Genomic DNA, 23,883 nt, shown 5'->3' on the forward strand with positions numbered 1-23,883 from the left:
TCTATGTGGTCTTTCGGGACATATATGTATTCTTTGGAACATGTGTGAAGTCTGGTGAGACACATACTTGATCCTTGGCATATGTATATGATTCTTAAGGAATGATATGTGGTTCTTCGGGACATATATGTATTCTTTGGAACATGTGTGAAGTCTGGTGAGACACATACTTGATCCCTAATATATGTATATGATTCTTAAGGAATGATATATGGTTCTTATGGACATTATTATATGGCACTACGGTGCAATTCTACGCGGTACTCCGGTGCAATTCTACGTGGCACTTCGATGCAATTATACGAGCTGTGGTGACAGCATAGTGCACAACCTCTATAGACTCACATATCTATAGTTCTCACATGTGTACATGGGATTTGAAAAGAGAACATAATTTGATATAATGATATGTGTATTTCTCGTGACATGGTAGAAGTGCATATATGTCATGGTGATATGAGATGCTATGCGTTTATGTATTATATGATTATAGAAATTAGTAATGTATTGTAGCATATTAAAATATATATAATATGTTTATATTCATTATATGCCCATATGAAGGAATTGAAGTAATGACAAGGGAATTAGTAAGGATAAACAGGTTGGTGATATAAGAACAATGTATGTGATATATATATATGATGTGTGATATGAATTGCATGATATGATATATGTGTGATAGGGGTTTTGGTATCTGTTACATAATATACATGAATATATGTTGATGTATATGTAAATGAGTTGTAAAATTTGATAGCATAAAACAGTCATGCATGATTAGTGGGTATGAATTCCATTAGATGTGTTTTCTTTATGCCTCACTAAGTCATCGACTTAGCGTGTGAGTGTTTCACCCGCAGGTTACCGAAAGTGAATATAGAAGTTGTGAGGAGCAATACAGGTCAGCATCTCCCTTACAAGATTTCAGATCAGAAAATAGATGAGTTAAATGATTTTTGTTATGTTGAATATAGTTTGCATGTACTAATTGATTGAGTTAAATATGCTCTGATCGATTTTGGTTATTGTGGTCAAATTATGTAACTAAACTGGTTTTACTTTAATGAAATTTTTAAATTTTCTTTGAATTTTGTCATGAGTCAAAGTTTGAAAAGTCAATGTGACACCTCGGACTCGTATCCGGGTCGGGTACGGGTTAGGGGTGTTACAGTATTATTGTATCACAACTAAATATAAAGATTAAATAGATAAAATTTAATAAATATTAAATTATATTTTAAATTTATCTTATTATAATTTAAACTATTTAAATTTATAGATAAATAATATCTTATTATTTTATTATTTTTACTTAGATATAATTTTTTATTATTATATCAAAACTAATAAACTAACTTTAACCTAAAGGAAATAATTGAATTAGTGTTGCCAATTAAGTGGTAATTAAAAAAATGGATAGATGGTCAAATTAGTATATGAGATTAATTTTTAATATATTTTTTGATTGATTCAATTTTCTATATTTGTCAGCTGATTCGATTTTTCACTAAAAAAATTCACCCACAAACTTTATAATATTCTTTACTATATTAGTCATATAATTTTTATAAAATAATATTTGTATTAAATTATTTTTTATGAATTTGGGATAAGTACAAGATAGTAATTGTTCTAAGAAAACTTTCAATCATTTGATATTAAATGCTCACACCTTTAACATTCATGATACTCGAATTCGAGACTTCAAAGAATAACTACAATATTTATATTGAATTAATGATCAATAAAAATTTGAAATTAGTATAATTTATTATGCATATTCGAATTTATTATAATTTATTATGTATTTAGAGATATACATGTAATTATGCTCTTCTAATTCTAAAGAACTATAAATTATTATATATGTTTGGTTAGTAAAATATGATTACACATGATTTAGTGGGATTCATTAATTAAAATATATAAATATTTATTTACCAATATATATATATATATAATATAGTAATTTTTATAATATTTCTTAATTATTGATATTGTACATGTAGTTGTTTAAATCTAAAATATATAGAGAGAACAATATTTATTTTTACCAACAAGTCTCTAAATTATTATTTTTGAATAAAAATGGAACAAAAATAAGTGTACTGGGTTGAATTATAATTGGGTAAATTATACGAATGATTACTTATACTTTCGATCTGACTGATTTTGGACACCAGTTAAAAAATGATTTTAATCGTTTCTTATACTATAAATTCTGAGATGATGATTAAAAAATAAAAAATAATCCATTTCTTCTCGGACCAACCATTACACAAAAAAGGCTCTTTCTCTTTTGGTTTCTTTTTCAGAGCTTCTCCCTTTTTATACAAAAGTTGAATATTGCTGTGTCGCCAGTGCTTGCCCTGTTGATGAAGGGCAGAATGTATCATATAGTCAGCTCCAGTACATGTAAGCGTGCATGTAGCATCATCATACGCGTAGCTATACGATCTTGGCCAAGACTCTTTAAACATCGCCGCATAAACACAGACGGTTTACAGGTATCGTGAGTGGCGTACACGTCGCTGCAACAATACTCGTGAGTCTTGAAACTTGAAAGCCTCGCACGCACTCTTACAGGCCTCACAGGAACTAGCCCTTAACTCCGACGAGCACTGCCGGTTCAAGTCTAACGCACCATGTTGAAGCACGTGCCTGACCCGCCGCTTGCCCCACGATCACTGGCAAGTTGTAACCATGAACTAAGCTAACATCGTAGAAATCCTTGGTGCATGACCCGATCGTGAATTCTACTAAGGTGGTCGGGGGAGTTGCACCACTGCCACTGCATTCGACTTGGCTTGAGCCACAGTCAGCAGTTTGGCAGGTGAGTTTACTTGTGTTTTGGTCCAATGTGCATCCGGATCTTCCCCAGAACCTACTTGACCAACCTGGGTGTGCCTCCCTAAGTCAGAGTTTCCAAGGATACCAGGCCAAACTGTTTGGTCGTGTAAATGTTGTCCCTGAAATCCTTGTGTATATATGTAAAGAAGAAGAAAAAGAAGTACATATTTTTTTTTATATTTTTTAATTGACACGTAGTAAGTATATATATTTTTTATATTTTTAATTGACACGTAAACACATGTAATAAATTCATATATTTTTAATTGACACGTAATACTTCCGTTATCCCGATAATATAAGGGATTAAAATCATATTTTTTAAATCATTCATACAATAAATATAGGATACCATGTTTATAGTTTACTCAAACTTAAAATGAATTTAAAATGTATAAAATATTATTAAATATCGGATTAAATCGGATCGAGTGGGCCGAAAAATTAATCCGTCAACTCTGTGCCCATGGTGACTGGGTAATCTGAATATAAATTAAACAATCTAAAATCTAATGATTTGAATTGAACCACTGCGTGCACCGCCGTCCAAGGAGAGAGCCCAAAACCCAATCGATCTTTCCTAGTGGCCACTAGACACCATGGACGACAGCAACCGCCGCCGTCAACCCCGGCGAAACCAGCCCTCCTCTTCCACTTCCTCCACCGCCCCTACACGTTTCCGGTCTCAAAAATTCTCTACAAATCCAACCAGAACCACCCAATCCTCAAATTTCATTCCATGCTCCAATACAACCACTGGAACTACCCATGACAATACCAGAAATCCCGGCCATATCCCTAATTGGAAATCTGAAGCAAATCCCTCGAATAATAAACAAGAGGAAGAAACAGAAGCAAGAGGAGATGTTGGTTCTATAATTGGAACTTGCCCTTTCATGTGCCCTGGTAATTTATTCATTTAATTATTCCAAAATTTGTGATTATAAGCTAAAAGCAAGTAATTTTCTCTCTGTTTTAATGTTCTGAATTTTGGGTTTCCATATTTTTAATTTTTGGTTTATGATTTTTCATGATTTTGTTTGATTGTTACTTTGACTGCGTATTTTTTGTTTCTGGAAGCTGAAGTAAATGGTAGAATTTGCATTTGGATTTGGATTTGAAAGTAAATGATCGAATAAAATACCAAGCTTTATTTGCAACTGTAGTTTGAAGATATAATTATGAAACTAAGTAACAATCAAGTTATACTTTATTGCTAGCTATCAAAATATGTTGTTTGTTACCCTTTCACCATTGTTACAACAGAAGGAGAGAGAGCACAGAGGGAACGCCTACGAGATTTAGCTGTTTTCGAGAGGCTAAATGGAGATCCTTGGAAAACATCTCCAGCTTTAGCTGTGAAAAAGGTAAGCTTTTTTACTTTCAAGCATTTAATTTTGATTTTTGTTTTGTTTTATTTGTTCTGGTGCCTTTTAATATGCAGTTCATTAAGGTTTCATAATGAGTATTGGGGCATTTACCTAATTGCCTTTGAGCTTGATTGAAATTTATCATGTTAAATAAACTGTTGTAAATGATATTAGGGACTGCACATATAATGTGGATTCAGATAAAGGCAAATATCCAATCTTTTTTCAGATTCGGTATTTTGGACTTGGATATCATAATTATTGTCCATAGCGAATTTGAAGCGGATATAGATATCAACTTTTGGATACAAAATTACAAATATTAGGTTTCGCATATCTCATTTAGATCCGGATTTAATATAAATTTGTACTGCTAAATGTAATCAAATTTTATGTTGTTCCTTTTATGGATCTGCAATAAATGCAACCCTAAATAAGGAATCATGCATATTATCTACCGTGATAGCAAAATTTTTGTTCGTATCAATGTTGCTTCGACTCTTTAATTTCTCGGTATTTGTGTCCGATGCATATCCGGTTGTGGGGTTATGACTCTCCAAGGATCCTTTGACTTAACCAAGGATTTGAACATCACAGTTAAGTCCCCAGACCCTGAGAATGCAGGAGTATTGTGCACCATGCTTCTATGTTACTTAAACTCAGTTTGAGTGTTGGATCCCAGTACCAATTTCCGGATATGTGAAGGATGTAAGGGTCAAACACGAATGCTTCAAGAAAAATGAAGTCGGAACGACAAGCTGTGCTACCACTCTTTTATTGCAATTAATCACAATCATGTGGAAAAAGATGAAAAATAAATATGAAAGTTACATTTTATGCTTAGTCCCATTGCATCAGTATGGCACTATCTATTGTATAAATGTTTTTTATCAAATGTTTAAGGCTTCTAATAATCCCTTATTTCTGCTAGTTTTGCAGAACTATATCACAGAAGTACGTCCAATCGTCAGGTGTGCGCCCTCTCGCAGTATTGGAAGATACATTAAACTATCTTCTAAACTTACTTGATTCAAGTGATCATCCTTTCGAAGTGATTCATGACTTCATCTTCGATAGGACTCGATCGATAAGGCAGGATCTTAGCATGCAGAATATTGTCAATGAAAGAGCAATTCGCATGTACGAGAAAATGGTACAATTTTCTTACTCAGAAATATTTGCCTTTTGTTTAAACCTTTACAAATTACAGTTGCGATATTATGATCCTGTGTTACTCAGATTCAAATGAAAATATTGGAAATGGATATGCATCTGACATGGGTATATTTAATTTTCCCTATATTTCCATGTATTTGGAAGGTTCTTGGAGGACCATATCCCCATACCTTTGTTCGGATATCAAACACTAGTGTTGGACATAGATACTTAAAGAATAATGAATAGTCGAAGCAACAATGTTACTTGGACCTGGTTGTGAGTGTCAAACATGAGTATGTTCAATTTTTTCCAAGATTTTTCATATATTTGAGAGTCCTTGGAAGATCATATTCTCATATCCACGTCTAGATATGTATCAGTTATAGATACTTTAAGAAAAATGAAGAGTCAAAGCAACATAGAGCTGTCCTGCTTGATTTTATCTTCTCTAAATTCTAATGCAACATTATTCCTAATGATGATGCTCATTCTTATCACTTGCTTTCTTTCTGACCTTAAAAAAGCTTACATCCTTTGTCTTATTGAAAAGAGTTGTCAGAAATTCCGTGTTTTTAACTCGTTTATCATGTAGTTTTCTGGTTGCCTATGTTGCTCTGATTCTTCATTTGGCTTGAAGTACTCATATCCAACACCTGGACCTGATACATATTTGGGAATCTTATAGCTACATAGTCTTGCCATGGAAAGAGTAGAAGCTTGATACGCCATTGAGATTTTATATATTTCATCTTACAGGTAAAATTTCATGTAGTGTCTCACCAAAAGCTTAGGAATTGTAGCGGTTCAAGTATTGCTTCTCTGCAATATCTAAACATGGAGCAGCTTACAAAGACTTTGACATCTCTGTATATTATGTATGAAGCTAATCATGAGAACAACTCTGTTAACGAGAATGAAGCCCAGTTTCGTTCATTTTACCTGCTTCTTCACCTAGATTCGAAGAATCAACAAACGGTATATTTCATTGTTTTCATGTCTATGTACTTTAATTTCAACCTTGTTGATCCTGAACTAGTGATTCTGATTTGCAGGAGTCGTCGTTGTCATTATGGTTTCGTGGTGTACCCTCTCCCATAATGAAGTCTAAAGAAATGTGTTTTGCCCGTCAAGTTCTAAGGTAACTCTGAAGTTCTATTGATGCCTATCACTGCAATCTCTTAAATATTTTCTCCGAAATTAATCTAAAATTGGAAGGGAAATATAAGATGTTTCATTATTTGTCTACAGACATTATCGAATGGGAAACTATAAACGTTTTCTCTGTACTGTTTCATCTGAGGCATCATATCTACAGTATTGTATTATCGAGCCATATGTTAATGAGGTAATCATTAGTTGAATGATCCTTTTATCCTTGGCTTTATTTTTTTTTATTGCACATAGTTTTCAACCATAGTGTTCAGTGTAGTGGTACGTTACTTTATGGACATAATGTTAGAACTTATGTTATTCGAATTCGGGTGTGAGTCTCGAACATGGGTTTAATCAACTTTTTTCTTTTTCTAATATTTATCATTTAGTGGACAGCTTATATCCCTTACCAATGTCTGGGATGTGTATCAGTCACGAATATTAGATACAAATACTACAAAAAAGAAAAAGTCAGAGCGACGTATTATACTTTAAACTTAATATCCTTTGAAGTTTCTAATATCCTATATAAATTTTAATTTCACAGAAACTTCAAATTAATGTTAATTGCATTCCTATGTTTCATCGACTCTTTCATTTTTCTTGAAATATTTGTATATGATACCCATGCTCAATGTTTATCTGGTTTGAGAACGGAGATAGACTTTTCAAGTGCTCCAAATATATTGAAGAACTCAAAAATACCTGTGTCGATAATCGATACACACTCGAATCTTATTAATATTCACAGGTATATCCAAGTAACATAGATGAGTCCCTCGTATTTGTCGTACATCTTTATTTTTTTCATTTGCTCTTCAAAAACTTTGCAGGTTCGAGCACTGGCGATTTCATATATAAATAATTGTTGCTACAAGGTTCATCCATATCCTTTGGAACAATTGTCCAAACTATTGATGATGAAGGTATCATTTTCTTACATACACACGATTTTAGGCTGTTACTTGAGCTCGGATATGATTGTCAAATACGAGTATGTTTTTATATGGATATGTTCGGGCTTTCTGAAGTCTTTTCATGTATCTAGAAGGGTTATATCTTACTACGCATGTCCAAAAATACGTCGGATACAAATAGTTCGAAGTAAAAGTAGGAGCAACATGGATTCTTCTGATGTGTATTCGGTATTGCCTTTTATAGGAATCAGATGTGGAATCCCTTTGTCATGCATGTGGTCTCGAGACTTTGACGGACAACGGCGAAAATAAATCCTTACCAACGAAACAAACAACATTCTCATTCCCCGAAGGAAGTTTGCAAAGCTACAAACTTATAGGGTTACAGGCAATGACAAGGTAACCTTCCATTCTAACTCAGTCTTATATTTAGGAGTTGCTGGTGAAGAGAGTGGGTGGATAGTCCTTGTATACAGTTGATGTTCGTTTGTTATTTCAGTTTTATTTCGATAGATAATTCGAGTTGTAAGTAATGTTATAATTAGGGTTGAATTCTGGTGTTGTTTGGGGTGTTATTGTTGATGAAAAACTGAATACAAAACTAACATTAATTATGATTTTTAAGAAAAGTTAAAATGAGTGATCAAATATATAGTTTATTCTTTATTTAATAAGGGTTGATTTCTCATGCATGAAAAGTTTATCCATTATCAATGACTATGATTGGTGATGAACCCAGGCTATTTTAGTTTTCTTATTAATGATATTAGCCATCATTATAGTCCAAAAAGATTATTTTAAGTTAACGGATCCATTCAATTAAACAGAGGACCTAAAATCTGACCGGTTTGGGCTCTAATCCAAATAAGAATTTATATTAAACCTAAATTTTATATTAAAAACTATATCATCAAGCTTGAGCTTTAAAAGTAAAATTCAATCGAGTTTCATTAAATTATGCTCAAATGAACATTCCAATCACTAAATTTTTAAGTAAATATGACAAAATGATCATTAAATTTATAGAATTATAATTAAATTATTATAAAATAATCATTAAATTCTATTAAATTATTATAAATAATCATTAAATTTATCATAATTTTGTATTTGTTGTAACAACACAGAGATCGTTTTGTAATATTTCAATATTTTAATGATCACTTTATAATTTTTTAAAATCATTACCCTTGCTTGTTTTAGAGGAAAGTAGTAGACTAAACAAGGTACAACGCTATAAATGAAAGAAATATGATACAAACAAACGAATGTGTCAAATTTTGTAAATAAATAACCTTAAACAGGATAATGACATATGGAAAAAAGACATGAATGCACACTGTTAAGTCTACAACATACCATTCCGAGTTTTCCGACTATCGCCTATGAAACAAAATTCTATAAAACTTTGCCTACAGGGAAACTAAAGTTCATCTATTTCTGGTTCGGACAAATCGAATCATTGTTCCAAGTCATGTAGGACCTAACCGAAAAGTGGAAACACAAAAATAGATTCACACTCATTTGCTACGCACAAGAAATTCTTACAGGTTAGTAGACAGAATCAGCGATTACCAAGAAGAGTGAGCATCACAAATATGATACGGATCACGACTCTGTTTTCACCATTGAAACGGAATCGGGCTCATGACCGTGCACCCTCAAACGATAAATGCAGGTATGTGAAGCACTTCCATGGTTGGAAGAAAAGTCCAGCCTGACTGTGTCAACAATACCGATTCCTGCTGTATCCAATACATCAAAGGTCTGAGCATTGCTCTTTTCAAGGTCATACGTGAATTCTGCCAAAAGGAACATCTTTTTGGAATCAACTGCAAAACCAGGATCACCGCCTTGCAGCTGCCAGCCATAGACTCGGCAATCCTTGGGTGCACTTGATCTGTCGTATGCCACACTCTGTACACAGTACAGGAACAGAATAAGCATTGAGAATAAAAATCAGAAAGAGCTCTCTCTTAAATCAGCCCTCGATTTATTTTTGTTGCAATCATACAAATGAAAATTATACAAAATTTGTCCATTCAAATACAAGAGAAATAATTGATGGCATAAAGTGTTTCTTCTGGTGCGCCACTAGAATGAGGCAAGATAAAAGGCACTAAAGAGAATGAGTATAAGAAATTAGAACTAAGAATTGGTGCATTTATATCACAGATGAACAGAGAAAGGAAATTCATATGGTCATTCCCCTAATGCCTACCCCCGTAATTATTTCCATGCACATGATCTCAAACAAAACCAAAAATTCTCCATAAGTGATTTACATGAGAAAGACTATGTTACCCAAACCCGGGTGTGAGTGTTGGGTTAAGGAGGATGTTTCCAACATGGGCACTCAAATTTTTACAAGTTTTTCCACATATTTAAAGGGTTTTGGGACAGTAATAACTGCACACCCGTGTCTATATGCGTTGGATATTGGTGTAGGACAAGGGTACTTCATGTAAAATGAGGAATAAGAGCAAACATTTCTACTGCTGCTTTAACCACAACGAACAAATGGAGGTTAAGTCACTGTTATAATTTGTTAGAGCACCAGGTTGATTGGACAAAGAATTTTGGGTACAAAACTATTCTTCTCTCCATCTTGCTTTAATCATCATAGGATTTTTTTTTATTACCTCTATCACATTAGGCTTAAAGCCAAAACACAAATCCTAGTATTCTTCTGCTCTTATTTTCACAAAGTACTTCTAGCTGCGTGTTTTGTTATTTTTTAAGGAATTGTTATTGCACTCTTTAGCCAGTGCAAATCAAGCAATACCAAAAAAAAATCTCTTCACTCAATACTTCCAAAAGTACGCCTCTGCTAAAAGTAATTGCAAATATATAAAAATATCATCATCAGCACATACTGTTTAAACAAGCCTCAGCAATTGTATTATTAAACCAATTTCACTTTTCATGAAACCAGCATTGAAGTAAAGGATTCCTCAATTATTTGGGAACCGGTGGTGCAGAATTTTCACTCAAAATTGGCAGGTTGGAAGGCAGTGACTTTATCTCTAGCTGGAAGAATGGTTTTGATTAAATCTGTTTTATGCTCACTGCCCACTTATTTTTTGTCAATGTTTAAGATTCCAGCTTCAATCCTTAAGACTCTCAATTCTATTATGTCTAATTTTCTATGGGGAGGTGGGAATGGTAAAAAGAAAATTCACTGGGTTAAATGGGCTGAAGTCTGTAAACCTAAGAATGAGGGAGGGTTGGGAGTATGTAATCTGAATTTCATGAACAGAGCTTTGTTAGGGAAATGGTCCTGGAGATTTGCAAACGAGAGAAATTCGGTTTGGAGGAGATTTATTTGTTCTAAATACAGTCTCGATTCCTCTAGATTATTGTTTGACAGTAATCTTCCAGCTGGTAGTTCTTGGCAGTGGAGAGCAGTGGTTAATAACTATTTCAAGCAAGATTCATTTGGTACTAATTTTCGATCCTTATGTAGCTTTCAAGTTGGCAATGGTAAGCACATTCGATTTTGGCAGGATGCTTGGGTAACAGATTATCCGCTACAGGTTATTTTTCCAAGATTGTTTTTGATAGCTATTAATAAATCAGGAAAGCTATGTGAGTTTGGAGATTTTCATCCATCGGGCTGGATTTGGGATGTTCAAGTGAGGAGAAATTTAAATGATTGGGAGTTGGAACAATGGTGTAACTTGATGAGCACTATTTCTCTTGTTTCTCTGTCTACAGAATCCAGTGATGGCTTAATTTGGAAAGGCAGTGGGGATGGTATGTTTACAGTCAGTTCTTGTGTTAAGAAATGTGTTTTTGGTTCCGAAGAGGTTCAATTCTGGATGAAGGTTGTTTGGACAGGATTACTACCACCTCGAGTTGAGACTTTATTGTGGAAAATTGTGCAGAAAAAGCTTGCTGTTAAGACTGAATTGGCAAGAAGAGGAGTTCAAGGAATTGACGATGTTTTATGCCCTCTTTGTAAAAAGGTTGATGAGTCTTCCTCGCATTTATTCTTTTCCTGTTCGGTTGTGTGGGCATTATGGAATAAGTTCTTACAATTGTGGAGTGTTAGTTCTGTTCTTCATGAAGATGCTAAAACTTTTTTATTAGGCTGGGAAGAGTTGAAGCCAGATTCTGCTATATGGTCATTCATTCCTGGGGTTGTTATTTGGACCGTTTGGAAAACCAGAAATTTAATTGTTTTTGAAGGGGGGAAGTTGGATCAGATTGAACTATTCTTTTTAGCAAGAGTCAGGTTGGCATCTTGGTTCCTAGCTAAGTATAAGGATATCTCTATTCCTAAAGACTCGTTGATTTCGGACCCTTCAATAGGGGATTCCCATTCGTCCTACAAGTTCCTAAAGTCTTCTAATGTTCCCTGGTGTCCTCCTCCTATAGGCTTCATTAAACTGAATGTGGATGCTGCCACTATTAGTGATTGGAAGAAAAGTGGGTTGGGAGGCATTTTAAGGGATCATCTTGGTGCAATATTAGGATCTTTTCAGGAGTCAGAAGGTCCGGGTCCTCCAACTTTGAAGGAACTCAAAGTTATTCAAAGGGGACTTGTTTTCGTCTCATCTATCCAAGGGAGGGGAAAATTCCGTTTGATTGTTGAGAGTGACAGCAGGGTAGCTGTGGACTGGATTATTAAATCTGGTTCTTGTCCAGCTGTGTATGCTTATATTGTTAAAGATATAGTCGTTAAACTTAGGTTTTGTGGGGGATTTGTTAGATGGGTTACAAGAACAGCTAACATGGAGGCTGATGCCTTAGCAAAAGCTGGTATAGGCTGAATTTTATGTATTTTGTTTTCGAGTGATTATTTGTAAGGGTTAGGGTTTTCTTCCTATAGGCTGTAATTCCTACTTTATTCAATAAAGTTATAAGGCACTCTTTTCCATCTTCAGTTGATTAAGGAGTTTACACATTAACTCCATTAACAAGAAGGTGGTTTTTAATGAGGCCTTCAGATCTTATCAAAAAAGCATTGAAGTAAAGGAAACACCACTAAAACCTCGTTGTTCACGTATAGTTGTCAAATATAATACATAATTATTTACCTATTTAGTTTTGGAGGTAGGATGGAGTTAGAACATAACTGAGCCATTACTTGCTAAAAACGAGACCCTAGGACAATTTTTGCATATGTTTTGTACTTTAATATCTAAAAGATCCATATATATATATATATATATATATTCAACTTTTAAAGAATTATTGCCTACATGAAATTGAGGAAGATCTAACCATAAGAAGTCTAGCAAAGTAATTAGATAGTAGTTAGTAGCGGAAATACGTTTCCTAAAAGAATGAGAAGCAGAATGCCTTTGCGAGATCAAGTGTTGAAACTTGAATCAAAGCTATGATAGTTCATATCGGGTGTAAATTATTTTGGCAAAAAGGACAGCTACAAGAGATCACGTTTAAATATTCACATCTTATGGATCTTATGTTAAAGCTTCAGAACCAGTAGCAAAAGAATCTGAATTACATTTACATTTATCATCATAAAACAAATCAAGAACAAAGACAAGCACAAAAGTGAAACAATAAACAACTTTATAACAAAGTATGCATAATAACAATATTACCTTGGCAACATGCTCCAAAGTAACAGCCTCTGGGATAATAGCCGTGCGGAGCTTAATCTGAACAAACCCACTGCTTCCTTTCAATGGAAAGCACTGCCCAGGCTCTCCAAAACTTGGCTTCAATATCTTGTCTGCATCCCTGTGAACCCCATTTTGACTACTTTTCAAAAACCAGTTGATTCCCTTCCCACCAAGAAATGGCTCTGAATGCCGAACAACCTTTCCCCCACCTGAAGACAAAGCATAATCAACCCTGCCGAGCCCATCCGAGGCATGCTTCTCAATCTCGTTCTTAACAATTTCTCTAGCGTAGGCTCCTAGATCACTTAAACTCACTGGATTCTCAGACTTACCATTTTCACCCTTCTCCTTTAACATTTGTTCATACATCTTTTCAAACTCTTCCTTTGTCAACAAATCCGCACTCTTCAATTCACTCAAGGATTTACCTAATTCCTCACTCTTTTCCTCCAATTTTTTCAATTTCTCCAATAACGCAGTTTGGCCCTCAATTCTCTCATTCATTTCCCTCTTTAAACCACCAATTTCGTTTTCGATTTTCTTATCAAAAACATCTACCTGAACTTGAATCATATTAGCCGTTGTTTTCAAGAAACTCTCAACCTCAGCAACCCTACCCTCGAATTCTGTCAATCCCATTTCTGTCCCAACGACACTAACATCCTCTGATTTCAATGTCAATCTCCTAATAATCTGCGCTAAGCCAACCAAAACAAGCAAAAACGCTAAGTTCTTACCAAAAATACTAACCGCGGTCAACCACCGCGGTTTCTCAGTCTTGTTAACCGCTACTTTCCGCGACCGCCGGGGCAGGCCGTTAGAGTTTTGACCCACGGTGACCTTTCTCGCTTGCATTGAGTCCTTTGACGGCTCGGTACGACCCGAATGGTGGCTCAGATCTCTACTGAGACCGGCAGTGGCAGCGGCGGCACCGGCAGCGGTTTTGTCTTCCATACGGTTAATTCCATTAGCGTTCGGATCAACGACCACTGCTTCGACGTTCGATATCTTCTCGGTGACGAGGGAACGCCGGCGAGGAGTCGCCGACGCTGGGTTGGCGGTGATCGAGACGGTAGATGCGGACATTATTGTTTTGGAATCAAATCAATACCAAAAGTCGATATTTTTAAACCTGAAATAATAAATAAGAAATTAATTATGTATTACGCGCTGGGTCACTGACGTGTTGAGGGAGAGATATAGAAATTAATTATCTTGGGTAAGAGGATCTCTTTGAGGACCTCTTAATATTTGAAATATGCAAAGTAGTCCTTTTTGAAAAAAATTGAACAATTTAATTCCATGAACTTTAAAAGTAAACCTTTAAAAGTAATTAATTATATTTGTATTTTTTTATTTATTAATTATATATATTTATTAGTATAATAATAAATTCAGTCCTTAACTTTTACGCATCATATTAATTTGATTTTTTATATAAAATTCAATAAATAATTTAAGAAATTTAGTCATTAACTTTTACACATTATATAATTATAAAAATTAACCATTCTTTTAGTCATTGGGTTCGTTTAATTCGAATAAAATTGTTAGTAGTCTTTAAATATTAATTCAGTAACTTTTTATAATTAGTCTGGAGTGTTACAAGATATAATTTGTTTGAAAGAGTCAAATATTTAATAATGAACGCTTAGATACTCTTATATTCGTTGTGGTCAAATATGAGACCTCTAAAAATAAAAATCATACTCTAAGCGATCACTTAATTCGTACAATAAATAATAAATAACTTTTAAAATAATATTATGTTGATAAAAAAAGGAAGTTATTTCTCCTTATATTTTATTTGTGTCGTGTTTTTAAAATATGTCTTTCTAAATGTTTTGGATAAATTACATGTTTAGTATTTAAATTATTAATTTTTATCTATTTTAATATCTAAACTTTTATTTTTTTTAAATCATAACTAATGTTTAGTTTTTATTTTATTTTAATATCCCGTCTTTAAAAGCTTAACGGACGGGCTAGCCATTCGTTGCATCTACAGTCGCCGATCATCTCATCCATCGATCGATGAAGTCCAAACTTTTTAGCTCACACTTTTTCGACCCCTAAATGCAATTTCGACTTCCGTTAAAACCGAGAAACGCCTCAATCTCCCAAAATTGATTATGGGCTCTTCGATTTTTTTCATCATCCAATCTCCATGGTCCATGGTCCATGGTTCAATGGGCCTGAAACTGAATTATGTTGGTCGACTCGTCATTCTCTCGTGGTCCACCGTTTGGATTGGTCGTTTGTCCCCTAAAACTATGTCACATCGACCTATCTATTAAGTTTTTAACGACATGTACTAAAATAAAACAAAAGTCAAACGTTAAGTATGTTTTTTTTAAATAAAAGTTTAAGTACTAAAATGTATTAAAACTGATAGTTTAGATACTAAACGCATATTTTATGCTAATTTTATTTTATGAATTTCATAAAATTTAACTAATTATTAATTTATATTTTCATTTTTCTCTTTTACTAAAAATTAAAAGGAAAACGTTTATTTTATATATTTTTATAAAAAAAATGTGAAATTAAAAGGTAAATTCTCTGCCCAAAGAATTCGCAAACGACCGGGTAACGAACTTCAAAGCACAACGCATCTGATCATCTCAAAACGCACCACGTGTCTATTATTCCATGTGTCCACTTCTGATAGGATGCTTTATATACTCTCCACGTCAAACCCCCTCCCTCGTCAGCTCACTGAATAAATATAACCAATTAACCCAACAGCGCTAAACCCACCGAGTCCTGACTCACTGCGTCAAGAACCTTCGGCTCGTCTCTTCAGTCTTCTCTCAAAAGCAATTATTTCGAGCAAGAATATGTTATTCCGATTAGGGATATGCTTATCCCTGCTATCGTTATTCCTAATTAAGTCGGAATCAGCTGTTTCAAGCATAGATCTAGGTTCAGAATGGCTAAAAGTCGCCGTCGTGAATCTAAAACCTGGCCAAAGTCCGATATCCATAGCCGTCAATGAGATGTCGAAGCGGAAATCCCCGGCCTTAGTCGCATTCCAATCGGAAGCTCGCTTGCTCGGTGAAGAAGCCGCCGGGATTGTCGCTCGTTATCCCGACAAGGTGTTCTCCAATCTTCGTGACATGATCGGGAAGCCCTATCAAGACGTTAAGCGATTCACCGATTCAATGTATATCCCGTTTGATGTGATAGAAGATTCTAGAGGTGCCGCCGAGATTCTAGTTTCGAGCGATGTTAGTTATACCGTTGAGGAGTTGATGGGGATGATTTTGAAGTACGCGTCGAATTTGGCGGAGTTTCATTCTAAAGTGAATGTTAAAGATGCGGTAATCTCGGTGCCGCCGTATTTTGGACAAGCGGAGAGGAAAGGGGTTTTGAGGGCGGCGGAATTGGCTGGAATAAACGTCATTTCGCTGATAAACGAGCATTCGGGGGCGGCATTACAGTATGGGATCGATAAAGACTTCTCGAATGAGTCAAGACATGTGATTTTCTATGATATGGGTTCCAGTAGTACTTATGCTGCTCTTGTTTATTTTTCTGCTTATAATGCGAAGGAGTATGGGAAAACTGCTTCTGTCAACCAGTTTCAGGTAAAATCAAAGCAAAAAGCTTTACGAATTTAAAAAGTTTTTGAAATTTAATTTTTCTATTTTCTTTAACCTGTCAAGCATCCAATTTGAAATCTATTGTTGTTAATGTTGATGATACGTTAATGAGTTATTGGTTTGTCAGCTCATGAATGCATTTGTTAGAAATTGAAATGTGATTGCTGATAATCAGTCAGTAAATCAGTGAATTAGACTGATCATTCATTCTTTATTCTGTTAATTAATAGAGGATAATTGGTGATATGTAATTAAATCAATGAATTAGATGGATCAGTAGTGTATTTTTTTTCCAAAAAATCTGTCAATCAATAGAGGATAACTAGTGATCTGTAATTAAATTAGTGAATTAGATTGATCACTGATTTGTTTATTCAAATAATAATTCTAAAGTTAGAAATTCCTAGATCCTAGAAACTTAGGTTGCCATTAAGCTTCTATTTTTCTAATGGATCTTGTAGTCTGTTCTGTGTTTAGGCATTATAAGGATTTTCTATGACTGCATCAGACCTTGTTACAGTTTAATATTTCATTATAGCAAAACTGGCTATTGTTTCCATCTTCATTAACACTTAACATATTTTTTTCAGGTGAAGGATGTTAGATGGGACTCAGAACTAGGAGGACTAAACATGGAATTACGACTGGTGGAGTACTTTGCAGATGAGTTCAATAAACAAGTTGGAAATGGGGTTGATGTGAGGAAGCATCCCAAGGCAATGGCTAAGCTGAAGAAACAGGTTAAGCGTACAAAAGAAATTTTAAGTGCAAACACAGCTGCTCCGATATCTGTTGAATCCCTCTATGATGATCAGGACTTCAGGTATGTAGCCTCTCAATCACCTTATCTAATTCTCGGTACATGCTTCTTGTCCATGAAAAAAAGAACCTTGAGGTACTTCGTATGCACCGGCGAAACTTTATTCTTGTCCATGAAAAAAAGAACCTTGAGGTACTTCGTATGCACCGGCGAAACTTTATTCTGCAAAGGCTCATGAATTCTTCAAGGATCAACACTTGCTTCTTCTTGCTCTCAGTATTCTCTTCTTCATATCTCTGTCTTATTAATGCCAGGATATCATATAAGACAGTTTAAAATAGGCATTGCTGTCTTCAACATTCCCCTTAAGACCTTAGATCATTCCCTTAGGAAATATCATAGTTTATATGGAGTTTACAAAAATGATAACTAAAAAAACTATTAATTCTTCTTTACCCTTTCATTCTAATCCTGTCCTTAGAAGTTATAATTTGTTTTTCTTTTTCCTTTCAAATAATAGTGGACAGTTAGGTGTCTATTGTTATGTCAACTTTGTAATTTGAATGTTAAATGAAATAGAGAACAAAAGCTAGAATGGGTGCCTAGGCGTCATGCAATGATTTCATCAATCACCTAAAATAAGCTGGAACATTATCTGGAATCTGTGGTAATTTTCGGGTGCTATACACATGCTTGTCTGAAATTGCCTTTTGTTCTTTCTTTTTTGACTTCACTTTAGGAGCACCATAACTCGTGAGAAGTTTGAAGAGCTCTGTGCAGACCTTTGGGATAGATCCCTTGTACCTGTGAAAGAAGTGCTTAAGCATTCAGGTCTGCAAGCTGATGATATATATGCCTTGGAGTTGATTGGAGGTGCTACTAGAGTTCCAAAGTTGCAGGTTTGTTCTACATTTTCTCCTTCTTGCATATAGAAGCAAATCACATAAAAAAGGCATAGAAAGAAGGTTTCCTTGTATAATGTAAAAATTACTAACTTGCACTTATTATTATTTATAAAGGTTCACATTTCTGTACACATGAAACTGTGGTATGAAACCTATTTGTTCTTGTTTCCATTTTCCTTAACAGGCCAAACTCCAGGAATATTTTGGTAGGAAGATTTGGACAAACATCTGGATGCAGATGAAGCCATTGTTCTTGGTTCTGCTCTACATGCTGCAAATTTAAGTGATGGAATTAAGTTAAACCGTAAGCTGGGGATGGTTGATGGTTCTTCCTACAGTTTTGTCGCTGAAATGGATGGGACTGATCTTCCAAAAGATGAAGTAAGCAGGCTTTTGCTTGTTCCAAGGATGAAAAAACTTCCCAGTAAGGTAAAATAATGTGTTGTTTGAACCCACATAGAGGTGGGGATTAAAAAGATTACTTATCTTTTCAGTAGTTTACTAATGGTAATGCCTATTTTCCCATTTACAGATGTTCAAGTCTGTTAATCATGACAAAGATTTTGAAGTATCACTAGCTTATGATCGTGAAGATCTTTTTCCACCAGGGATTTCCTTTCCTGAATTTGCGCACTATGCAGTATCTGGTTTAACGGATACAACCGAGAAGTAAGGATCTATGGCATCTTTCAATGCTTGAGGTGTTAATGGTTTGGTTTAGTTTCTTTTTAAGGGGATTTTGAGACCTGTATTGAAAGATCTGGTATCGTAACATTTGAAACAAATAAAAATGATTTATGAAAAGAAACCTTTTTGTGTAGTTTGCTTTGGATTTATTATTTCATACTTTTTGGTCTGGAAGGGTGAGGGTCAAATGTAAACTAATCTGTTATGCTGATACTGTCAATCACTTCATAGAAAACACCTCCTTTATTCTTTATCACATTTTGATTTTACTCTTTCTGCAAGAAGTAATCAAAGTTCTTTTGTTATCTGCCTTATGTAGGTACTCATCTCGGAATCTGTCTGCTCCTATCAAAACAAATTTGCATTTCTCTCTTAGTAGAAGTGGAATTCTTTCTTTGGATCATGCAGATGCTGTTATTCAAATAACAGAATGGATAGAAGTACCTAAAAAGAATTTGACAGTAGAAAATGCAACCATTGCTTCCTCCAATATTTCAGATGACAATGGTACTAACAGCAATTCTGAACAAAGTAGCAATAACTTGGAGTCAGATGGTGGGAGCAGTAATGCATCTAACAGTACTGTTGAAGAACCACGTCCAACGGACTTTGGTACAGAAAGAAAACTAAAGAAGCGGACCATCAGAGTTCCACTGAAGGTGCGAACAATGTTGAACATTTAGTTTAATGTGATTATTTGCCTTTATTTTGGTAGAATATATTTTTATTTAGCTTATCATTGTTTCATTTTTGTTTTATACCTTTTCCCAATTTCTAATTATTTGTAGGTAGTGGAGAAAACAACGGGGCCTGGAATGCCCCTTTCAAAAGAATCTTTGGCTGATGCTAAACATAGATTGGAAGCATTGGACAAGAAGGATGCCGAGCGAAGAAGAACAGCAGAATTAAAAAATAACCTTGAAGAATATATTTATGCTACGAAAGAGAAGGTGTGGTTTCTGTTTTCGGTTAAATTTTAGTTTGCTATTAAATTTGCTTTCCCTCATGATGGATGTTTTTTGAGTTGTCTTATCTATTTTATTTAAAATTAAACTGTTCAGGTTTTCTGCATAACTAGAAAATTTTGTTGTTTCTGTACTTGTTTATTTAATTTTCACCATGTCCAGTGTATTGTATAAGATGTCAATTGTCCATAGCATTCAGTCTTTCTTTGACTGAACAATGTAACTCATATTAATCTGTACCGTATTAAGATTTTTATTTTTTTATTTTCTGTTGCCAGTTTGAAACATCTGAAGACTTTGAAAAAATATCTGCAAATGATGAACGCCAATCTGTTATCAAAAAGCTTGATGAGGCGAGTCCCATCTTTTCAGAGATTGTTTTAGTCAATTCACTCTGATTAAAACTAAGCATAGAGCATTGTTTTTCCAGGTTCAAGAATGGTTGTATACTGATGGTGAAGATGCGAGTGCCACGGAGTTTCAAGAACGTCTAAATTCGTTAAAAGCAGCAGCTGACCCAATATTTTTCCGGTATCCTCTTTTTCCTTGGGATTTTTTTTCATTGTGTCAATATAGTCCGACTTTGATCAATCATCCATTCGAAGAGCTTAAGAATGGTGGACTGAAAAAATTTCTGTGGCTATTCTTTAGATTTAAAGAGTTGACTGCACGACCAGAAGCAGTAGAAGTGGCTCGACGTTACCTCACTGACTTGCAACAGGTATGTTAGATTATTTATCTTTACATGCTTTCTAAAGATTACTAGGTTTTGTTTAGTTGTTACTTTTGGAGGGGCAGAGATCAAAACGTATCGTTAACTGCTGCACGAATATTTATGTTTGTGGGTATCTGTGTAGACTATTAGTGGGTGGGATACAAACAAACCTTGGCTGCCGAAGGACAGAATAGATGAGGTATTTTGTTGACCTTTGAAATTCCCTTTATGATATTTTCTAAATTAGGTTTCTGCTTATCCTGTGGCGAGAACTTGAAACCATATTGCTTTTCAGTTGTCGAGCAGTATGAACAAGTTGAAGACTTGGTTGGATGAGAAGGAGGCAGAGCAAAAGAAGTAAGTTACTGCTTTTAGTTTTATGTTTGGCCTTTTCGTATGTGTAACATAGTGAGATGTTCGATCTTCATGGATCACGAGACTAATCCCATCGATATTGGTAGGACTAAAAGGGCTGCAAAGCTCTCCCATTAAGTTTTTATGCTGCTGCTGCATTCCTAAGGACTCGAATCCACTATAATTAACCCCATGCCATATTCGTGTCCAACCTGAGACCTGTCGTGCATCTCTCTTTAATTTTGCTTTTGAACCTTGTAATTACATGTCCAACCTGACGACTTTTCCGTTAACCTTTTCTGCAGGACATTGGGATACAGCACACCTGTTTTCACATCTGAAGAAGTATACGAGAAGGTATACAATTTGCAAGACAAGGTATGCCGGCCTGCTTGTTCTCTTTGATAATATGGTCACTCTGTACTTTCGCATAAATGCGCATAACTCTGTAAAACATCACATTGTTTGTAGGCTGCAAGCATTAAGAGAATTCCCAAGCCAAAACCTAAAGTCGAGAAGCCTGTAAAGAATGAAACGGAGACCAAATCAGAGAGCACAACAAGTTCTGACTCGGCTCCAGAGAAGGATAGCTCAGAAAATGAAAAACCAGGTGGGAACTTAGATAGCTCAAACAATGAAAATGGAGAATCCGAACCCAACGACGAGTTATAGTCAATTTCAACACAGCAAGCAAGACTCTTTTAACTAATTATATAGCCTTTCAATATCCTGAGATTGGTGGTAGCATCCAGGTGATAGAAAGGCAGTTTTGCTGATGGATTTTCGGTTTCCTCCATCCATCAGCAACAACGATGCCTTCCGTTATAATGTAAGGAACATTTCTTGGTGGCCCGGTGTTTGCCGGTAACGATTTTTAGAGAATTTTGTTATAGAAAAGGAATTGCTGCTACGATTTATAATAACTTTAAAAAAACGAAATAGATAGATAGATGATAGAAGAATGTGAAGTCCGAAACATAAGAGAGCAGACTTCTCTGGAATTAAGTTAGGGTTTATGACACCCTTTTTTGATATCAAATGTTTTGTTATGCGAGACTATTATTGCATTGTTGAATGAGATAGTCGAGCCTCCCGTTCGCATTGTTTCGTTATGGCGATCCCAATTTTAAAATTTAATTTAGTTTAGTTGGCCTAAGTCCGAAGATGATTCTTTTCATCCCATAATAAATAAATTAACAGTACAAAATAAATGTCGCGGCGGTCTTTCGGTTGGACTCCGAAATTAGACTTCGACTAAAATAATTGAGTTAGAGTCGTCACTGATAATTTTAAAAATATTTAGATGGATCGGACACCATCTTACCTGATCTGCGATTTACCAGAAATATGTCGGGTTCGAGAGTCGGTTACAGTCAAGGAAGGATTAATACCCATGTATTGACTTCTCAGTATCAATTAATTTGTCGATTGTCTTAATTGCGAAAAATTAAAAATTAAAATTAAAATTTAAAGATTGAATTCAAATTGCTCACCTGGTTGAAATTATTATTGAAAAAGTAAAAAAGAATATTCCATGGTAAAATAAAAATAATAAAAAAATATAAAAAAGTTTTAAAAATAATAATAATAATAAAATAAGTAATAAAAAATATAAAAATTATAATAAAAAAAACATAAACGAATTGGTGTTACAAGAAAATGTAGTCCATCTTGTAGAATCCACTGTCGGATGCACTCCATTTTGGAGGCATCATATATTGCTAGCTGTGTTTCATGAACGACCAACATGCGAATTTGATCGGAGTGAAATTGAACTCGAGTGTCACCTGTAAGTGCCTTTCCTGTTGGGATTTGGATTGCAACCGCTTCTTTTCTCCCATGTATCAATGCTCCACACACACAGATGAGCATCAGCACGTTGAAAGTCATCATGTTAAACAAAGAAACTTCTCCACCAGTGGGTGACATCACATATGAATCATTTTTCGAGAGTGCTATTCATGGTACTACTTCTTTCAGGTTGACACCTGTGATATCATTAGTCATAAGAAGACCACTGTTTGGTTGCCAATGCTGTGGAGGTACATTGGCAGTGACCGTCCCAGATGGATTCTGGTCACTGCGGCACCACTTCCATAGCTTCTGAACGCCGTTTATAACACCTGATATAGTAAACGTAAAGGCACAGAAAAAAACGTGAAAACTGTGAAGATTATGATCAAATACTTGGTGGGCAACTTCGAGTGATGAGCCGGAGCAAGTAAGAAAAACGTAAATTTTTGAAGAATAAGTGAAGTAAAAACCCCCTTTGGTCGTCTGCTCTTGTGCAGTCTTCAAATGGGCAAGGAATGGATTAAGCAAACCAGAAGCCATTTTCTCAGTCTTCCCATTTGCAGTTATCACCAAATCACACCTGGTCCGAATTGGTGTGGGCTGGAACACCACTGAGTCAAGTCGAGCTGAAGACTTCATTGTTACCACTCCAAACCAGATCTTTGAAGGAGAAAAGCAAATCTTTCATAGAAATTCCCAAAAAAGGAACAGAGTTTGACATTTGGGCTGTGAAGATAGCTCAATCTAGTAAACCAAAACATGGTTCGCAGTGCCTCCAGGAAAAGGAAAGTTCTCGGAGAAACCATGGGGTCTTTTGACAGAGAAAATGTGACCTTTTTAGAGAAAGCCCCCCCCTGTTTTATCTTCCCCCGACATTATTTAAAGTCAAGGCCAGATTCCCACTTTCTTTTTCTTTAGAGAAAAGGCAGCAAACATACGTGCGAGGTGGTGATAGTGGTTTAGTGGGTATGTAATGTGGCTGAGATAAAGGCCAGGTAGTGGAGTTGGTGGTTTGTTGGAAATGGGATGCAAAAATAAATGTGTGGTCAAAAAA

At 35.1% G+C, this 23,883-nt stretch overlaps 3 protein-coding genes across 3 annotated transcripts; 2 read left to right on the top strand and 1 right to left on the bottom strand.

The window, feature by feature from the left end:
• Nucleotides 1–3,380: 3,380 nt before the first annotated feature.
• On the top strand, nt 3,381–8,029 carry LOC120147158 (SAC3 family protein C). Its single transcript, XM_039160595.1, has 8 exons — nt 3,381–3,759; nt 4,120–4,220; nt 5,155–5,376; nt 6,138–6,356; nt 6,434–6,519; nt 6,630–6,726; nt 7,367–7,459; nt 7,695–8,029. Exons 1-8 carry the CDS (start codon nt 3,453–3,455, stop codon nt 7,851–7,853), a joined length of 1,284 nt encoding a protein of 427 aa, XP_039016526.1. The 5' UTR covers nt 3,381–3,452; the 3' UTR covers nt 7,854–8,029.
• Nucleotides 8,030–8,759: 730 nt separating this feature from the next.
• Nucleotides 8,760–14,227, bottom strand: LOC120147157 (SUN domain-containing protein 1-like). The gene is made up of 2 exons (XM_039160594.1): nt 13,024–14,227; nt 8,760–9,367 (listed from the first exon to the last, which is right to left on the bottom strand). Exons 1-2 carry the CDS (start codon nt 14,128–14,130, stop codon nt 9,059–9,061), a joined length of 1,416 nt encoding a protein of 471 aa, XP_039016525.1. The 5' UTR covers nt 14,131–14,227; the 3' UTR covers nt 8,760–9,058.
• Nucleotides 14,228–15,775: 1,548 nt separating this feature from the next.
• On the top strand, nt 15,776–22,000 carry LOC120147230 (heat shock 70 kDa protein 17-like). Its single transcript, XM_039160667.1, is given in 15 exon segments — nt 15,776–16,634; nt 17,240–17,472; nt 18,149–18,308; nt 18,499–18,526; nt 18,529–18,743; nt 18,847–18,983; nt 19,321–19,660; nt 19,790–19,951; nt 20,245–20,319; nt 20,397–20,497; nt 20,618–20,687; nt 20,824–20,880; nt 20,977–21,038; nt 21,341–21,413; nt 21,507–22,000. Coding segments are annotated over 15 exon segments (2,664 nt in total). The 5' UTR covers nt 15,776–15,884; the 3' UTR covers nt 21,708–22,000.
• Nucleotides 22,001–23,883: the final 1,883 nt, after the last annotated feature.

This window comes from Hibiscus syriacus, unplaced genomic scaffold, assembly GCF_006381635.1.
Source record: "Hibiscus syriacus cultivar Baekdansim isolate YM2019G1 unplaced genomic scaffold, ASM638163v2 tig00110933_pilon, whole genome shotgun sequence".
Lineage (NCBI taxonomy): Eukaryota > Viridiplantae > Streptophyta > Magnoliopsida > Malvales > Malvaceae > Hibiscus > Hibiscus syriacus.